Consider the following 19,061-nt stretch of genomic DNA (forward strand, 5'->3'; position numbering starts at 1 on the left):
CATGGCATACATTCTCTTGTTAAAGGCAGTCACTAAAATTGCTGAGAGATGTCAAATATTGATTCACTGGCATTCTCTATTGATAATTCTCTTTAGCATACAGTCCTGGCCAAATCCAGAGAAAGAATTCTACCCTGGGTGGATGTTTTGTCCAGCAAGGCTGTTTTTGTATGTGTGACATTGAATTCAGTATCTCTCAGTTCAACGAGGGCCACAGGTTGGCCATACCAACCCATTCTAATTATTTCTGGAGCTTCTTTTCTGGGCTTATTCTGTTCATTTTTCTGAGAGTGCAGCTGTAGTGGTGACGGGATTTGCAGCTGGCCTGAGACCCCCAACACATGCCTTTAAGAGGAAGGAACAAGTGCAGCTTTTATTAAGCAATCGCACATCTTCAAATTGAATTATGGCAAATTTTCGGGGGCACCATAGGATTGATTGGCTGGCCTGGAGTGGGAGAGGCTATGCGGAGGCACGCCAGAGCGTGTGCAATCGGATCCCTTCCATTAGGCTGATCAATAACTCCTGCACAAGGGTGGTGGTGGTGTGGAGTGTTGACAAAACTGAATAAATATAGATGTGAGAGCTGAGAAATTGCATTACAGCCAAAGGATCCAAGCACAACACACATAACCCCTTCACCTCAACACCCAGAGTCCTGGGAGGGTTAACTCTTTCAGGGGCAGGGGCATGGCACTAGAAAAACCAAAGGTAATGAAACATTCTGTTCCATTCTGACAGCACAGGCTAGGTGAATAAAGCTGTTCCCTAAACTGGAGCTATCCCCCACCCCGCCCCCTACTTCTTTTCAATTTTCTGGCTTATACTTAAGTTTTTACACTGCAAAATCATGGAATAGGTCAAGGGACAGAAGAGTTATCCTTGACAGAATTAAAAGTGGTTGTTGGTGCAGAACCACCAACACATTGCTCTGTAAATATCAAGGTGTGGTGTCAAAATGCATGTTAATGTACCCTAGTCCAGAGGGAGAAATGAGCATTTTAGGCTGGCATGCATTGTATGTTTCTTTGTGTCCATAGGGAGCTTATGTTGCAAACTGCACTTAAGATTTAAATCTCCAGGCGGTGTTTGAAAAAGAGGGACAGAATATACTTGTTCAATTGTTAATATTGTTCTCCAATGTCCCTGCAAGGTAGTATGCTTATTTCTGTGTGCACATGCAATACGTTTCCTTCTCCCAATGCAGTCTGACCCAAGACAGTTGTGCTGAGGCAGCCATACTGAGGTGCATCTCATTAGCGTTCATTTAATGTCTTGTTTTGCTTGGGCCAGACAACCCAGCATTGACCTTTCAACCTTTCTCTTCAGTTTAGAGCAACCTGGCAGTCAGGAACCTTAGGAACCCTTAAATGCACCCTACTTCTCCCCCCACCTCACCTAGGGGCCACAGCCAGGCTTGGATGAAGGTGCTGACTGGGGTGGCATGTGGGCCAGGAGACAGCATTTGCCTCTGTAAGCTCTTTCCTGAATATGATTTAAAGTAATAAGTGAGGAGGAAACCTGTAATAAAGTCAGCACTTTGCTTATTAAGGGGAAAAGACTGTGCTAGGCTAGGAATAATATTAATTAGACAGATATATGAGGAGCCGGGAAGCCTTTTGGAGATATATATGGTGCCTCCACGATGGATAGATGGGAAGAGCAGTATCCACAGTTTTGGCAAAAAGGAGATTTTGGAGTGGAATGGGAAGGGCTTAGGGGCATTATGTGATGGATGTTACCAAGAGGTGTAGATTTCTAAAACTGTCAGTCACTAGCAGAGCTTTTGTGGATAATAGATATTGATAAGTCTGAGACTAGTGCCCTTGACTCAGCTGGTTCCAAGAAAAGGTGGTGTTTAGGTGGTGGCGGCAGCTGCTGCTGCTTCTTTTTCTTTTCTTTTGCAGAGAAGAGTACCAGTTTAGTATTGGTTCTTTTCCTGGGTTGTATTGATTTGGTGCTCCCACCTTTCTCATGGCTGAATACAGTTTGTTTCCTCTGTACGTCTCTCCCCACTCACCCAGTTCCTCTCCCCTCCCTAGCCAAGTTAAATTGAGCAGCTGATTTTGGAGGTGATTTGTAATAAAATTTTAACAAGCATCTATATGAGCATCTTTCTGTCACTTTTATGAGGCCATTTACTGCTGGGGAGATATACCTTCAGTTTCCCCCTTGCAGAGGTTCTAATGCACAGAAACGGCATATTGTGAGCCCTGAACATTCCGACAGGTAGTAGAAGAAAGGAAGGCATCATCGCCCATGTGCCAAAGAGGTGTGGAGACGGAGTTGTGCACCACCTTTCTTATCCATTGAATGTCAGACCCTTTCCATTCTCCAGCCCATGTGGCTCAAACACAAATGGCAGGTGGCAACATTGTGCTTTCCACTTCTCTGGCCTCCCTTTGTTTCTGTTGACTGAAGAACCACTTGCTAGTGGGTGGCCGTCCTGTACATAGAACTATAACCTGCTCAGATTTAAATCTGCCTTCCCCTAAATGTTTTAATTATCATATAATTCAAACCATATGCAGATGGGCAAAGATGCCTGTATGTATGTATGTATGTATTATTTTATTATTTCATTTTATATAAAATATTTATACCCTGCTCCTCCAGTACATTACTGCTCGGGGTGGCTCCCAACATTTATAAAACAGTTACAATATAAAATCAGACTAATAAGATTAACCAAATTAAACAAGTTAAAAATCTAGTATCAGTAAATGCTATAGAGTTAATTCTGTGCCTTCTCAATCTGCCTTTGATACACTCCATAGAAAAAGGCCACAAGGCTTATCATCAGTTTGGGGTGTGTGTGTTATTTTTGTGTTTCTTAGAATTCCCCCCCCCCTTCTTTCTCAGCCTTCCGTTAATTAGTGCCAATAGTATTTGGGGCCAGTTTTGCACAAGTAAACTGGTGTGCTGGGAATAAGGGCTGAGTGGTTCTGTGTCGTATTTGGCAGAGTCCTCTTCAGACTAAAGTGGAAACCCTGGCCTGCAGGGTACCAGGCAAAGCCCGAAGAGGTGGGTGGGTGCAGGGAGCGTGGGATATGGTGCGCCTCCAGTACCAAGTGGCAAGCTAATTGCTAGCCATTTAGCTTGCTCTTTCAGTATCAGTTACTTCCAGTAGCAAGGTAACAGGTAGCTAAGTCAGTAGCCAGTCTGCAAAACCCTCTGCAGTGAGTGATACTCACTGAGTGACACTGGCGCTTATTGGCAAAAGCTGAGGCTGAAAACTGCCTCGCCCTTCCTCTCAGCAGAGGCCGAATGAAACTTAACGGGCTGGTACAGAAGCTGAGAAATGGGCTGCATGTGTCAGGCCACGTGCTCCAGGGCAGACCCCAGGTCAGCATGTCTGCTTTGTTCCTGCTTGTCTTTCCTTCTTACTTAGTTGCAGTGCTTGGTGGGCACCTGCTTTCCCTTTGCCTACTCTGCCATGCTTTATTTCGGTGTGGCTGTTGCATGCCAGTATGTGTCGTTCAGTTAAGCAGACGCCTATGTCTTGGAGCCCTTGGAATACAGGACAGCTCATCCATTGCAACAGGCGTTGCCAGCATGGAGTGGAACCTGAGATGTAGGGAGATTAGCTGAGAAACGGACAGAGAGAAGTATGGCTGTGCCTGTGCTGTAGGACGTATGATCCAGCCTCGTTTTGCTGTTCCAGCATGAGGTCAAGAAGGCAAAGTTTCCAGGGAGGTGAATTATCAGAGGGAGTGGTAACAATGGGTCAGGCAGCTCCAAGCAGGGGGTAATAGAGTTAAGGGGCAGCTTCTTGTGGGGAGCCCAGCATTAAAGCAATGAGTACAGCTTAATCCGCCCCAAGCAAGGGCAGCGGGGTCTTTAATATTATGTCAGGCACATGGGCTGTGCTGGCGGGCTATCCTTCACAGCAGTTAATGCCACTGGGATAACTGAATTAGCCCCTCTTTTGACGGGGAGAGCATGGGGTTGGCGGCCGGGCGATCATGCCTTGCAGCTGCAAGAGGAGCAAGCGATGGACTGCAAATTCAATCAGGTGAGTGGGACCAAAGGACGCAGGTGTTTCCTCACTTCCAACCAACCCCCTTCTCCAATCCACTAAGATCCATTCCAAGCTTAGGAGGCCTGATGTCCGGCCCCTTTCCTATTCTAACCCACTAGAACTTGATTCCCTTTCTGTAGAATTCCTGGCACCCAGCCCCTCCCTGCTGCTGTGAATCCAGCATTCAACTTCTTCCCCAGGGAATCAAAGCCCCCTTCTTTGTCTGATTCTTCTGTGTTCCAGGAAGGTGGCACGACTCCTGGGATAGTGGTCTCAAACAGAGTTTGACCAATATGGAGGGTGAGTGATAGAGCAGGAGAAGAGGGAATTGCTGTCACACCCCAAGCCTTCACAGGGCTTGTGCTTTGTTGCCTAACCTGGAGATGAGCACCTACCAGTTAAGTAGTTGTTAGGCTCTAGCAACTCCCATTGGCAGGGAGAAAAGTGTTGATCTGAGCTTTTGTGGAAAGGATGGACTAGTTTACTCTAGCCTTGCTCCCTACCCCACCTCCACCCCCATATCTTTAAGAGTCACATAGGTATCCCAGACTTGGTCTTCCTGAAACAGCAATTCTCAGCTCCAGTCCCCTGCCCTGCCATTAAACCTCTTGAAGGAAGCACAGTGAGGAAAGGAATGAATAAATAGGAATTTAATCAAGCTCCTGATGCTGCATGACTTGTAAGGAGGACATTATAGCTTTAGGTGTTTTAAGTTCAGTAGTAGTATTTACCATCTGATAATAAGGGCCATTTTAGATGTAATGATTTCATACAGGGATATCACTTCCATGCATGAAAACTATGTGCATGAAAATGCGGGTAGCTTTTCCTCCTACCTTTCTTCTGCACAATCACTTCTACCCAGGTTTTCCTCTTGTTTCCACACAACTGAAAATTGGGAACACACACAGCTCCCAAACTCGTTACTCAGGTAAAACAGAGCTTTTGATTGTGTGAATTACCTCCAAATGTGACAAGCCCACACGTTTATTTCACCATGTGTACACTTGCTGTACACTGTGGAAAGTTGTAGCCAAGTTCTGTTTCTTAGTCCTGTTCATGCTCTGCAAAACAGAGATGGTTGACCCACATGATGGTACACATAGAGGCTGTTCTCATGAGCAGCCAAGTCCGGGCTTGGCTGCCCATGAATACTGCTGGTAGCCAGCAAGCTTCTTGAAAAAGGTTAAGAGGCAACTTGATGTCAGGGAGGAAGTGTTGGTCGTTAATGTGAATTCTAATTCAGCTGAAAGAGACAGATCAATGGCCAGTAGATAGGAATTTCAGCTGGACAGATTCAGAAGAGGAATAATCCAACCATCCCTTTACAGAGAACAAGAAAATCATTTGCCTGAACTGCTAGATCTGAGTTTTCACATGTTCACTTAGGCTCAGTTCCAGTATAATGCTGTAGATTTGATACAAAGCTTTTTACAGTTTGTAAAAAGCACCATAGGAACTTAGATAGCTGCCTTTACCATGTCAGGCCACTGGTCCATCTAGCTCAGTAATAGCTATACTGATTGGCAGCAGCTCTCTCCACAGTTCCAGGCAGGAGTCCTTCCCAGGCCTACCTGAAAATGCCAGGGTGTGAACCTGGGACCTTCTGAGTGCAAAGCAGGTACTCTGCCACTGAGCTATGGCCCTATTTGCATATCAAATTTGCATATCAAATCCAGGCAACATATCAAATATTAGTGAGCACTTCTTACTGGTGTTGCTCCCAAACTAAGTGAGAGCACAGGTCATATGAAACCGCCTTATTGTGAGCCAGACTATTGGTCCATCTAGCCTAGTACTGTCTACTCTGACTGACAGCCACCCTTTAAGGCAGGGCTGCTCAACTTCTGCCCTCCTGCAGATGTTGGCCTACAACTCCCACAATCCCTAGCTATTGGCCACTGTGGCTGGAGATTATGGGAGTTGTAGTCCAAACAGCTGGTGGGGGGGGCAAAGTTGAGCAGGCCTGCTCAAAGCTTTTTGGCAGGCACTTCCCCAGCCATTGTTATTGGAGATCCTTTAACTGGATATGCTGTTTGCCTGGATGCAAATGTGGCAATGCCATTTTGCTGATTTGCATATTAGTTTTTTATTTTCTCCTGTGTCCAAAACTTAGAGTGGGCACACTGACAAACATCCCTGTTGGACATTGCTCAGGCCTCAAGCTGCAGACCCATTGCATGCTCAAGTCCTAATAATTCACAGAACTGCTGTGAGGTGGGATAGGCACAAGCCACCTATCAAGTTTCGTGACTCAGTAGGCAGTTCAACCTGAGTCTTCTAACACTCAGTTCATGACAGGTATGTTTCTTATACCCACAAGCACTCACTGTGAGTGCAAAGTATTCCTCCTTCACAGCGGCACGCTCCTTTTCATTTTGTGTTCTCTTGGAAGGAGGTTTTTTTTAAAAGTGCGCACACACACACACACACACACAACCCTTCTTTTTGCTCCACCTCTCCCCACTCTCCAAAAATGATTAGAAAGAATTATTGCCATTAGGACGTCTTTCCCGGTGAAAGGAGAAAATCGCCTCATTCATAATTTATACCCTCAATTACTATTAATAAAGAAATATTTCAGCAGGAGATCGCCTGGGAAAATTACACGTAACATTGCATTAACATTCTATTTGAACATTTTCATCACATTTGTTATAGAGTTAATAAGAGGGATATGCTCCCCTGACTTCTTCATGAAATTATGGGCTGCCTGTGATAGTTTAATCTTTTAGACTTTATATAATATATTCACTTTGCTAATTGAGCCATCCAAGGAGCAGTTAGGGATGTTCTTAAATGGGGAAGACAAAGTAATCAGGGCCGCGACTTCCTGACTAGAGGATCTTCTTCCGGAGATGGAAAGCTGCATGTATGAGCAAGAGGTACATACGTTTTGTGTCTCCCTTTGAGACTCTTGAGCTCTTTAACAGAGCCAACTCATGATCTGTCCTTTCTAAGTGTGTGTTTGGGGTTGGGCACCTGATCAAGACGAGGCTACGGAATTCTCATGACCTCTTGCCATCTATACATCATACATGTGCGGCTCTAGATCTGTGGTGCTTATAGCAGAAAAAAACATAATGGACCATGCATGATTTCCAGTCATTATATCATCTTAAATGGATGGTGCATCAAAAGAGATGAGATCAACATAAACAACTGTGCGAGTGAATTCAAACAAATGGTCATTCTGAGCTGGCTCAGCAGGGGATGATGTAGGATGCTACAAAGGAGTTTATGAAAAACTGTATCTATCCACTGTGCATAATTCACTTGGAGGATTCTGTAGATAGCGGCTTCTGTAGATAGAGCTGCCTGAGCATCAGTTTGTGCCCCTTGACTATTTGGGCTGTTTTACATGCATAGATGGGTCAATCAATTGTGAATATGCCCCAATTGTTAGCTGAATTACACTACTGCCTTTCATACCTCTTAGTGGTTAGGTCTATAATGGTAGAGTTGTAATTTCTTAATTCTAAACATGTTATCCTTCACATTAGTCAGCTCACCACTATATCCTGTAATTTTGGCAAGTGATAATAAAGATTTCCCATTGTATTTTCTCAAGCATATTCTTCATGTTTGTTTCTCTTTGAGACATTCACAGTTTGTGGAGTGGATTTGTGATGAGGTGCTTGAAGGAATAGTGCCTGAAGGCAATCCCAGGAGGTAAATTGCATCAGCACTGGAGTTTCTATGGGATCATATTATTTTATTCTTCTCCTCTATTCGGGCTCTTTTTTCTGGTTCTAGCATTCTGTTCCTCCTCAGCTAAACTTTCACTTCCAGCATTGCCTCCTGGTTCCTCTTCCTAAACCACCTCAGCTTGTCTAGCCAAACCTTTATGGCCAAAACAGTGGAGGAACAACAGTCTCTGCCATCCTTAACACACACACACACACACACACACACACACACACACACACACACACACACACGCCAAACTCATTGAGACTGTTTACACGCACAGCCAAGAGGCAACCAAGCCCGTTCGTGTGTGAACCGCTGGGAGGTGAGTGGCTCTTGGCGGTGGTACAGTGGCAAACCCACTTAGGGAGCTTGCCAGTTAGCCAGATTTAAAACTTACCGTCTCTGCAGGCAATTCCTCTGCCCTTGCTGGGTGCGCTGACTGCTGGGTGCGCTCTGTTGGTACCAACACAAGAGCAAGCTCCTGGCCAGCTCTGGGGCGATCCCCACAATACACCACACACTCATGCGGTGCATTATGGGATTTCTGGGAACTGGGACAACATGTCATGGCCCCCAAACCTCCACGCATCCTGGGAAATCCGGCAGGTGGTTGTGCGAACAGTAGGGATCTGCATGAACCTGTTCGGAGGCCCTGTAATGGATCTCCGAACTGGTTCCAAGCACTGGCAGTTCAGCCAGTTTGATGGCGACGGTTACCTTTAAGGAGCAGGGAGGGTGCTCTTTCCACCACCCCCACCACATTTCCCCCGCCGGCACTGTGTTTTAAAATGGTCCGGTGGGGCGGCAGCTAACCTCCTGACGGGCACTTCTGGTCCAATGTGCACCAGGGTGGCAAGGAGGTATGCTGCTGCCCCACAAGACTGTTTTTAAACACTGCACTGGTGGGGGAAATGCAGTGGCGGGGGTGGTGGTAAAAGCACCCTCCCTGCTCCTTAAAGGTAACCCCTCCCCACTGTCAAACCAGCTGCCGCTGGTTCTGTGCACATCCCTAGCGATCAGTGCGCCCAACAAGGATGGAGGAATCAACTGTGGGGAAGGTACGTTTTAGCAGCCTTCCCCACTGCCCACACTGTAGCCTTCTTACGTTATCATGAGAAATGTCTCATTGTCTGCTCTTATAGGATAAATCTGTTTACATTCAGGTATAAAGAATGAACTAACGAAACTCACTTTTAAAGAAACCAGTCAAAAAGGTCTCAATTACATTTCAAAGTTGACAAATGTATTTTAGGGGAAACAGGAAGAAGAGTATACTAAATACTAAAGAAGCATCTTTAAAGAACAAAAATAGATGTAGAATTCGTGTGAACACATGTCAACAAAAACGACAGTACCACTCCCTTTCTTCCATCCCTAGATAAGAGAACTTCCTAATCAAGTCTCTGTGTGACTACATTCATCTTTTTTGCGTTCCTACATCGGAGAAGGCAAGGAAATGAAGCTGAGTGCATAGCTTGTAAAGTGCCATTGGTTGAGACTGGAGCAGGATGGGATAACAGTGGAAACAGGACAAGCTTTGTAAACACGGCTGCAGCTGGGATAAATTTAGCTGGTTGGGGTTGCAGACACAACACTGCAGGACACGGTGTCAGGGCTTTCTTGCTGGGAGGGGAAGCTGGATAAACAAACACAGCTTGGCGCTTCTTTGCTCTGTCCCTTGATTGTATCCCAACATTGTTCATACAGTCAAACAATTGTGCCACATACTAAAAGGACCAGGCACAAATTCAAGGGTGTTTTGCTGTTCCCCCCTTTTATGCTGCTCATTCTTTTTATACTACTTGAGAGCCTTGTGTGTGTGAGTTCTTTCTTATGTATAAATCCTTTCTGTCTCTCATACGAGCAAAATATTGTGCACTTCAGAAGTTATAATTCAAAGAAATGCTCCTGAATGTTCAGCAGTGCTTACAGTCTGCACACTGTACCCTTAGAGGAAGAAGAAACCCGTAAGTGCAAACACCTGGGGCACTGTTCACACACACACACACACACACACACACACACACACACACACACACACACACACACACTCCAGAGCTTTCAGAGGCATGGCTCTGAACAGTACAAAAGGATTGTTCTGCTACATGGCATGGGGAAGCATATCCCTAGCATCTGTTAGGATTTGACTGTTATGGATTGTGGGAGCTTCAGGGGCTTTTAGCATGCTATCTCAGGATATCTCGGGACCCACCTATGATCTGGGAATGACCACACATCTGCTAAGGAATAATTGCTGCTTTATCCAGAAATAGTCACTTATTTTATTATTATAGTCACTTTCTTGTACTGCAGAGATAGTTCTTTAATTTAGAACCTTCTGGACTAGGCATTTTGGATATGGAAGTTTTTAGACCGTTCTGATCATCTGGATAACTGGCACTGCACACACAACAGCCATGAGCCTTTATTCCATGAGAAATATGCTTTCAGCCAAGATATACAATTTCATTTCAGCGCTGCTTTGCCCTACTCTGCACCGTAAGGCAAGCTGCTTTACATTCCTTATCATCCAGTGATCCACATACTCACTATTTCAAGCGCATGCCCTCACACACTTACATATTGGCAGAAAGATTTGCATACCCATAGCATGCTGCCTGTGTTTGATATAAAATCCAATGACATGACATTTGAAAAACGTAACCTCTCCCACTGGAATTCATAATCCTGCTCTGGCTAAAGGATCCACAAGGTCATCTCTTCTTCAATGAGGCCATTGATTCCTCTGGAGGGGGTGAGAAGTGAGATGAGATTGTTTTATGGAAAGGGGCTGAAAAGGCTCCATCCAGCAAATGAGGTGGAGGATGAGGGAGTTGAGGAATAATTGTTAGGTGGTGGTCGTGGTAGTAGGGAGCTTCCTATTTGTCTGATGATAGCTTCAGAGGTTACATGAGAGGGAGTAATTAGCTGAAAACAATTCAGCAGCCAGGGAATCAAGGAACCTGTCCAAGACAGGGATCAACGATGTAGCCATGCAGAGTGATGAAGTAAAGGTCAAGCAAAGCATAGAAATAGGAAGTGCCAGTGAGGTCTTGGGAGATCTAGAGGTAAAGCAAATCATCAAGAGTACCTAAACATAGTAGCAGCTTGGGTGATATCCAAGATTTGTTGGCTGTCACTGCATGTTAGTTTAGTCCAAAAAGTTAATTGACAGATTAAGATGCAGCTAGCTGGAAACTGAAAACTTCCTGAGAGTGAGACAGAATGAGATGACTGTATCTTATGACTGGGCATCTTAGTTGAAGTGCATGGTGAGAAGTTGCCTTTTACACTGTGGCCTATTGTAAGACATGGCAAATGTGTTCAGTGAGGTTCAAAAAACAGGAGATAAATTGATGACAGAGACGTCACCCTCCGACTGTCAGCCTTAGTGGTTAGGAGACAGCTTCATGTTTATGCTGGCCTTGCTGAAATCTGGAAGCAAACAGGGATGGGTCACTCCCTGATTTCTGTGAGTGTTGTATGTTTAACCTCTGGAGCATTGAGTACAGACCACAGTTGGAGAAAAGATGCTGAGCTAGATGACCAGATGACTCTGAGCAGTGATATTGGGCTCTCCTGCACAAAGCATTTCATATGGTCCTGGCTGGGTTTAACCACATGCTGACAATGTGGTTAAACTGTATGATGCTGACAATTGTAGTTCTGCTGTTGTCCAATCAAAGAGAGTGTGACAAGTGGCCTCCTCTTAAAAGTCTTGGCAGTTTGCCCCAGCCATTGGATATTACAATTCTAGGCAGTATACTAGCTTTGCCTGTCTCTCTCCTCCTCCTCTCTGCTCTCCTTTGCATACTTGTATGCCACAGGAAATGCTTGACTAACAAGCAGAAGGTTGCCGGTTCGAATTCCCGCTGGTATGTTTCTCAGACTATGGGAAATGGCTTATGTGAACTGAAAACATATTTCTGGAGTGTAACTGTGAGCAAAATCAGTGCTGAAGCTGGGTGAGTCTGTCCCTCAGAATTCCCTCAGAGTCACATAGCTGCATCATTGTGCATCCAGCCAGACTGAAAAGACATCACAATCTCCTAGGGAGGGCCGTTCAGCGAGTGTCCCTTTGGCTCTTACTGGACTGTCTCTTCCCATGGTATGAAGCTGCTTGGCATGGTTTGTCACGAAAAGCTTCATTCTTTTGGTGCATTTCATTCCTGCAAGTCACTCTGGCACTCTGCTTGTCTTCTGAGCATCTCTGAGGCATGTTGTGAGGAGCAAAAGGTGTAGTGTTGCAAGGTTATGCAATACAGTACATGGGACAGATTTACTTCCTTTTTTGGTGGCTGTTCCTGTTGCTTCCAGTTTAGTACTAAAACATCTAACTAAGATGTGGTGGGAAGCTTCTAGTTAAAGCCTGTATTCAGCTTTCCCTTGCTTTTCCAAGCGTATGTGGTGACCTTAGTGAGAGTCCTTGGCGATTCACCCTATAAGATAAGTACAGCCATTATGAGCTAGGATTGCTACATTCTCTGCAAAGCTTTGCAATCAGTCAGGTCTGGTGACCAGAGCTTTGAGGGTACAAGAATAGGAAACCTGCAGCAGGTTTATCTACAGTTTGAAGACATGAATTAATCTGTCTGCACTTAAATTATCTGGTGAATTGCTCAATTAGAGGAATACCACCAACACTCGGAATTATCTAGACGCAGGCCTCATTCACACAATCATTTAGATGTAGGTTTAATGTGGGTTACCAACATTATTGTGGTTGTGTGAACCCACACCAAGGTGGCTTATGGCCCGAGATGAATTGGATATTCCTGCCATGGGTTCACACAATCATGCTAATGTTGATTACCCTCATTAAATCTAGATTTGAATGATTGTGTGAATCAGGCCACAGCTCAAAGCACCTCTCACCACAACATACCCTTTGGGCCACAAACTCCCATCCTGGACCAAACAAAGGGCCCTCATCCAGAAATAATCCAGACATCCAACAAAATAATATTGCGAACCAGGTTTATTTTCAGATTGGGAACTTGGGGAGTTTACTTATTCCTAACCACAAGGCAAATAATTTGGACAGTTCTTGTACACACTGCCCATGATCCATGCCTCAGTTTCCTCTTTACAATAATGGAATTGCTGTGTGTGATTATTCATCTTTACAAGGTTAGATGCAGGTGCAGCACTCAGAGTGTTCTCTAAGGTGTAGAGCCCAAGGCTTATGAGTGGAATGTACCTTTCACAGCAAGTGGAGAGAACTTTAGTGACCTGTAAGCTACAGTGTGGGAGGGAGTTCCGTACTTTTATTGAGGTAACTTTTCAGAACAGAGAGGACTATTACAGATGTGGCCCCTTCGTGCTGTTTGAGCTGCTGTGAGTTATGGCTTCTCCAGCCTCTAATTATGCAGTCAGCCCCCAATCGCCTGTTCCTAACGAGGCTGACAGGCTAATCTCTCAAGAGCCCTTAATGTGTTATCATCTCTCGCTGGGTGACCTCATATTTCTAACTGCTCCAAGGGGGGAGGGAGGAAGGAAAAGTGTCATTTCCCTCCCTCCCTCCCCTTCTCTGTAAACCCACATCCCCAGGCTCATCTGTTCAGGCAGAAGAGATCAGCCCATCCATCACCTACCCCGTTTGGGCTATTAGATGATTAAAGACATTTTTTATAATATTTGGATGAGTTTTCAAAGCTTCTTGCAAAGTGTCTGATTAATGCCCGTTTAACCTCTCACTGGTCAGGCTGTAGACCCCAGGCATCTGGGAGATGCACATGGGCATGGCTGTTAGAAATGCCTGCCTACAGCGGAGGCCCCGTTCCATCTGTTCATGCCCAGCAGTCTGACAAGGTATGATTCATGGTCCCTGGACACCTGCAGGAAACAGTTCTTCCTCACCCAACTGGGACCTGATGGTGGTTTGTGAGGTTTTAACGGCTCTAGGGCTCAGGAAAAGGGATCCTAATTTGTTATGCAACAGGCTGCTGTGCAGGCACAGGGTCTCTCAGGCCATGGCTACAGCCTCCTGGCAATGGATCTTCACATTTCTTGGACAGCCTTTGGAGCAAAGGGCCTTGCTTAGTACCTGGCGGGGTTGTACGTCTGTCACCCAGCAAGAATACCAGCCTGAGTGGTGAGCACCACATCTCTGGCATAATTAAATACTTGACTTCAGCCAAATGCCTGCTCATGTGTCTGTTCCCTACTTTGCCCATGGAAAGAGAATGTAAATCCATCCACTATCCATCCCCAGCACAACAGCCCTCCAGTGGCTGGGGCTGGTGTCTATCTTATGTTTCTTTTTAATATTGTGAGCCCTTTGGGGACAGGGAGCTTGCTTATTCATTTATTTATTTATTCCTATGTAAACCACTTTGGGAACTTTTGTTGGAAAATTGTATTTACATATTTGTCATATTCGTAAAGACCTCATTACTACACTTGCCCTTTCCTTCTAAGTCTTGATTATACAGACATCTTTTGAGCAACAGAAGACCGTAGTGGCTATATTCTGTCTTTCTTCAGTTATGTCCTCCAAGTTTGATTTGGTTTTGCTTGGTTTCATTTCAACTGCTCTAAAGCATTTATTTCTTATTTATTTACTGAAGTTGCCTGGTATTATTAGCTACTAGCATCTTTGCAAGAGCTCAGTTGATAGACCAAACTAGTTTTCCCTGGCAGAGCAAATTAATTAATCAGGGTGACCTTTGACAAAGGGTAGTCACAAAATTAATTGATATTTGTATTTACAATTGGAGCAGATTGGAAAATATTTGATTCTTGAATTATTTTGTTTCTTAATGTAATTGAAGTTTCCTAATTTTATTGACAGTTAATGTAATATTTGCAAGAGCTGAGCTGGTAGATCAAACCAGTTCAGGCTACAAGAACCCGTTTGCAAGTTAATCACACAGCAAAACTTTGTAAGAGATTTGTTGCAAATTAATTGATATTTGTCTTTACAATTAGGAAAGATTGGAAAAGGGTTAAATACAATATTCAGGCTTGCATTAGTGTAATAAGCGTATGGCTAGCATTTGATGCATGCCAGGTCTTACCTTCACTCTTTCTGCGCAAGTCATGACTTCACCATTGAAATAAATTGGACTTCAATGAGTCATGACTAACTTGTCTCATTTATTTAAATCATATTTAGTCTGGATCCTGAACACTGGTTGATGACATTGTCAAAGGAAACAGCACCATTTTGGAACTTGAATTAGGAATGGGAAGGGCTATGTAAATGGTGCAGGATGTAGTGTGACAGTGAAAAGGTGCAAGTGCCCAGTGAAGGTCTCAGTTCTAACTGCAAAACATTTAAGAGGGTTTTGCTGAATGATGAAAATAAGATTCTAGTCAAATAGACCAAAGTTTTCTTTTTGAAATAAATTATGTGTTCCTGAATCTGTTTATATTTCGTGTTTCTTAATTTGCTTCCAAAATTGTCTGTCATCTGTCTATTTAAGTCAGGGGTTAGGGTGATGAAGGCATGAAAATCAAGAGGGAAGATGGGAGAAAGAAACCAAGAGAGAGGGAACTGTGCAGGGCGCTGGCCCCTGTGTACTCCAAGACCTCTTTTGGTTTCAGAGCCTTCTGCCAACTCTGCTTATAAGTTTCTAAGTAGCCCACATTTTCCATTTGATTCCATGCATGTGTGGTTCATATGCAAAGTATAGGAACGTAGGAAGCTGCCGTATACTGAGTCAGACCCTTGGTCCATCTAGCTCAGTATTGTCTACACTCTACACAAACTGGCAGCGGCTTTCTAAGGTTGCAGGCAGGAAACTCTCTCAGCCATATCTTGGAGATGCCAGGGAGGGAACTTGAAACCTTCTGCTCTTCCCAGAGCAGCTCCACCCCGCCGAGGGGAATATTTTACAGTGCTCACATATCAAGTCTCTCATTCATATGCAACCAGGCTGGGCCCTGCTGAGCTAAGGGGCGGGTCATGCTTGCTACCACAAGACCGGCTCTTCTCTCATGTGTATGTGTATCCATGGAGAAGTCCCTCTTCAGGATGGAAATCTGCACTGTGCACTAAAAAGACAGAGAACCAAGACATGGACTAGGACTCTGTAGCAAACGTTGGTCATACCTAAACTGAAAAATGGTCCAATATTTTAAGAGAGAGGGTAGCTGACCACAAGGACTGGCTGCCTGTCTGGGTAATGGGGTAGATTTCCTTTCACATGCTGTCTGCTCATGAAAACATGATGTTCACCTGAAATGAATGTTTTGACAGAACATAGTTTTCTTAGGAGGTTTCTGCAGCACACTAACATGTATAGGAACTAAACATTCTTTCCACAGTTCTTCCCATTTTTAAGCCAGCTGTTCTGGTGGATGATCCCCTGTGGATCAATTAGATATTAAAGGCTTATGAGGGATGGTCTAATTTTGAAATGTTCCCTTTTGTGCTATGTTTATAAGATTCCAGCACTTGAAGCTGCAACTTTGGGTGCCTAATCCTATGGCACTTGCTGTTAAATGTCGCTTGCTCAGCTGTAGGAGTCGATTGATTGATCTCCATCCTTTGTGATGCTCATTGTCATATTTCATAATCTCAATTTCTTGTCAATTGATTGCCAGATAGAAGCGACAGCCAAGGAGGGCCGCCGGCGTCTGCGGGGGCCAGCCAGCGCATGGCATTAACTTTCCCTCTCTGTAAGTGTCTCTTCTTTTATTACTATTATGGGGTATATTAGAAAGAGGATAACATAAACACTAGTTTGGGTCAATAATAAGAAACTGGTTGAGTTGTGTTATTAACATTATTAAACGTTGCATCTTACAGCAAGAAAAGAAAGTAGCAGCCACATTTTTAAAATATCACTGAGCTGTATTTTGGTCTTTGGCTTGGAGTAGAACCCAGGAGTCTTGACTCCTTGGTCCTCAATACTGTAGCTTATTAGACTTTATGCTCGTTAGAGTTGGGAACAATCTAGCATTTTCTTATCTGAATTGTTTTAAGAAAAAGAAAATGAAAATGAAGACATTGGGCAACAGTCAGACTAGTTAGTCATGGCTAAGAACCAATGAGGCAAGGTAGTCATGACCAACTTTAATTTCAATGGGACTTAGTCATGGCTGACTTAGTCAGGATGTTGTCCAGTGCCCATTAATTATAGTAGCAGTTCTGGTCTAATTGTGTGTAGGGCTGATTATGGGTAGACCCTAATTGTACGCCTGGGTTCAGCATAGTAATGAAGTATATTCCTGTATATGGGACTGAAAATGAAACACAGGCATTGCCAAGGTGGGTCTGACAAATTATTCAGAGGATATGTCCCTGCTTTGCAATGGTCTTAACTCTTGACTGTGCATGTTATGCATGTCTGTGTGGGCATTAGTACATAATTAATTCTGTCAAAGTTTGTGGTTTGCTAAGCATCTCAGATTTCATTTTTTAACAATGCAAGCTTCTAGCTCTTAGAGTTTCACATAAACATTTAGAAAATGTATTGGCAATGACTAATGAAGGTTCAAAAACCAATGGGTGTTTTAAACAGAATTTTCAATGACAGAGTGACCCTTCCTGTTTCTTGTACCTTTTCCCTATCTCTGTTTCAGTTCGACTTCACTCTTTGTTCTTTGCCCTGTTCCACCTCCACTTGTTACTAAAATGTTCTTATGATGGTAAAAACCCACATGTTGCAACCAGATTAAATTATACAAATTAAGTAATATTATGCAAATACCTACAATTTGATTTGGAAAATAGAATTTATATTTGGGGTGGGAGATGCATAGAATGTGCCCAGCCTTGTCTGCACCTTTTGTGTAGTCTGAGTGTTGGTGCAGCCTGGAATTGTGTGTAGAGCCCTGTACTGTGCATTGCGTGGCATTTATAGGATTTGGGGATTTGGACGTTTTCTAGAGAGGTAGATTTGTGGGGTGTGCATGTTCCCGTTCAGCTGCTCACTGTCTCTTTGCATTCAGTCAAGAAAGCCAATGGAACTGGAAACCTTTTGATTGCCTCATCATTTTGGACCCTGCTGAGAGTTTCACCTTGAGTTGCACCCGCAAGTTTCACCTTGACATTACAGCACTCATGCTAGTCAGATAGTAAATTGCTTCAGAGAATGGCTGCTTGGATGGCTCCATGACCAGGTTCCTATGGCAGTGTTTTTGTGTGTCTCATCCCTCCACCCCCACAAACCCTTACTGGAAAGCATGTGGAGAAGGAGAGGAGTGACCTTTGGCACATTTATTGACACTCCCAGAGTTCATACTGCAACTCTACAATCTTTCCCTGAGATTATTAAAAATTAATTGATCACTTTTATATCCCCCCATGGTGCCCGACACTGCCACAAGAGGGGCCAAGGGGAGGAGGGCGTGTGCAGGCGTAGCAAACACACTGATAAATGTTAATTACTCTTTTATGGCCCTTGTCAAATTCCAAAGCAAGTCATAAATTCATTAAACTCTAACGGATTAAGCACATGCAGCTTATTTAGCCACCATAAACAAGATCATTTGGATGTTGGTTTTTCCCTTTTTATTGCTTCAGCAGCAAAAAGGAGAAAAAATAGATTCAGGAGCTCTTGATGGGTCTGAAAAGTTGGTGGGTGGTTAACGTCCTGCTGCTGTTGTCTCTGATTATTATGGCATACAACACATGGAATTACTTTTCTTTTGTATATGTATGCCTACATGCACTTTATATTTGGCATAATGAATTGTTGCTGTCTCAGAAAATAAGAGATGCTAAACAGGGAAGGACTATTAAAAAATACATGCAGGTTTTTGAGTTGTCTGACACTGGAGGGCTTGCCAGCTCTTTTGGTAGTAGAAGTTAGTCCAATACAAAATATTATTCTACCTATTATGTGCCTCCTCTTTTAACATATTTTATACTTTACATTTATTTCAAAATGTAGTTATCCACCTTGAGCTGTAGTGGATAAAATCCTGCCATTTTCGGCAGCAGCCTAATGTCCTAGCATCACTATACCATGCATTTTCCTGTGTAGAAATCAAGTGCAGTTGATCCAATGTGTCTTTGCTAGGTAGCAACATAACTAGATGATAGCCTATCCAGGCATTCATTCCTTGTGGAGAGGCTAAAGAGCAGCACACCAGCTATCTGCACTGACATGCTGCCCAGCCATGCCCCCAGACAACAAGTCTCAGCACATGGCAAGTGCTGAACATGCTTAAAGTTCTTAATCATGGGGGAAACTCTTCTCACATTCAGCGAATGCCTGTATGTGAAAAGTGCTGAATGTGAGAATGTCTAGGGGGCATGGCACGTCAGGAGGATGTTAGGACTTCTGGGAAAGCTGCTAGAACATGCATACTCTTGGCATGTCACCCTCTTTAGTCTCATGGGCCAGTTTGGGGTGTGTGTGGAAATACTGTCCACTCTCTCATATCCTCGGTT

At 44.0% G+C, this 19,061-nt stretch overlaps 1 protein-coding gene across 6 annotated transcripts in view; it reads left to right on the forward strand.

Moving 5' to 3' along the window:
- Window positions 1-19,061, forward strand: part of RNF220 (ring finger protein 220) — a 410,389-nt gene that overhangs the window by 137,378 nt on the left and 253,950 nt on the right. For 3 of the 6 annotated variants that reach the window (XM_053244321.1, XM_053244318.1, XM_053244323.1), the window contains one exon: window positions 16,265-16,339. The exons of 2 other annotated variants lie outside the window; for them this stretch is intronic. In XM_053244321.1, the coding sequence (XP_053100296.1) occupies window positions 16,265-16,339 (75 nt within the window). The remainder of the gene's footprint in view (window positions 1-16,264; window positions 16,340-19,061) is intronic. One more of the 6 variants, XM_053244324.1, reaches the window with a different exon arrangement.

Source organism: Hemicordylus capensis, chromosome 4 (genome assembly GCF_027244095.1).
Source record: "Hemicordylus capensis ecotype Gifberg chromosome 4, rHemCap1.1.pri, whole genome shotgun sequence".
NCBI lineage: Eukaryota > Metazoa > Chordata > Lepidosauria > Squamata > Cordylidae > Hemicordylus > Hemicordylus capensis.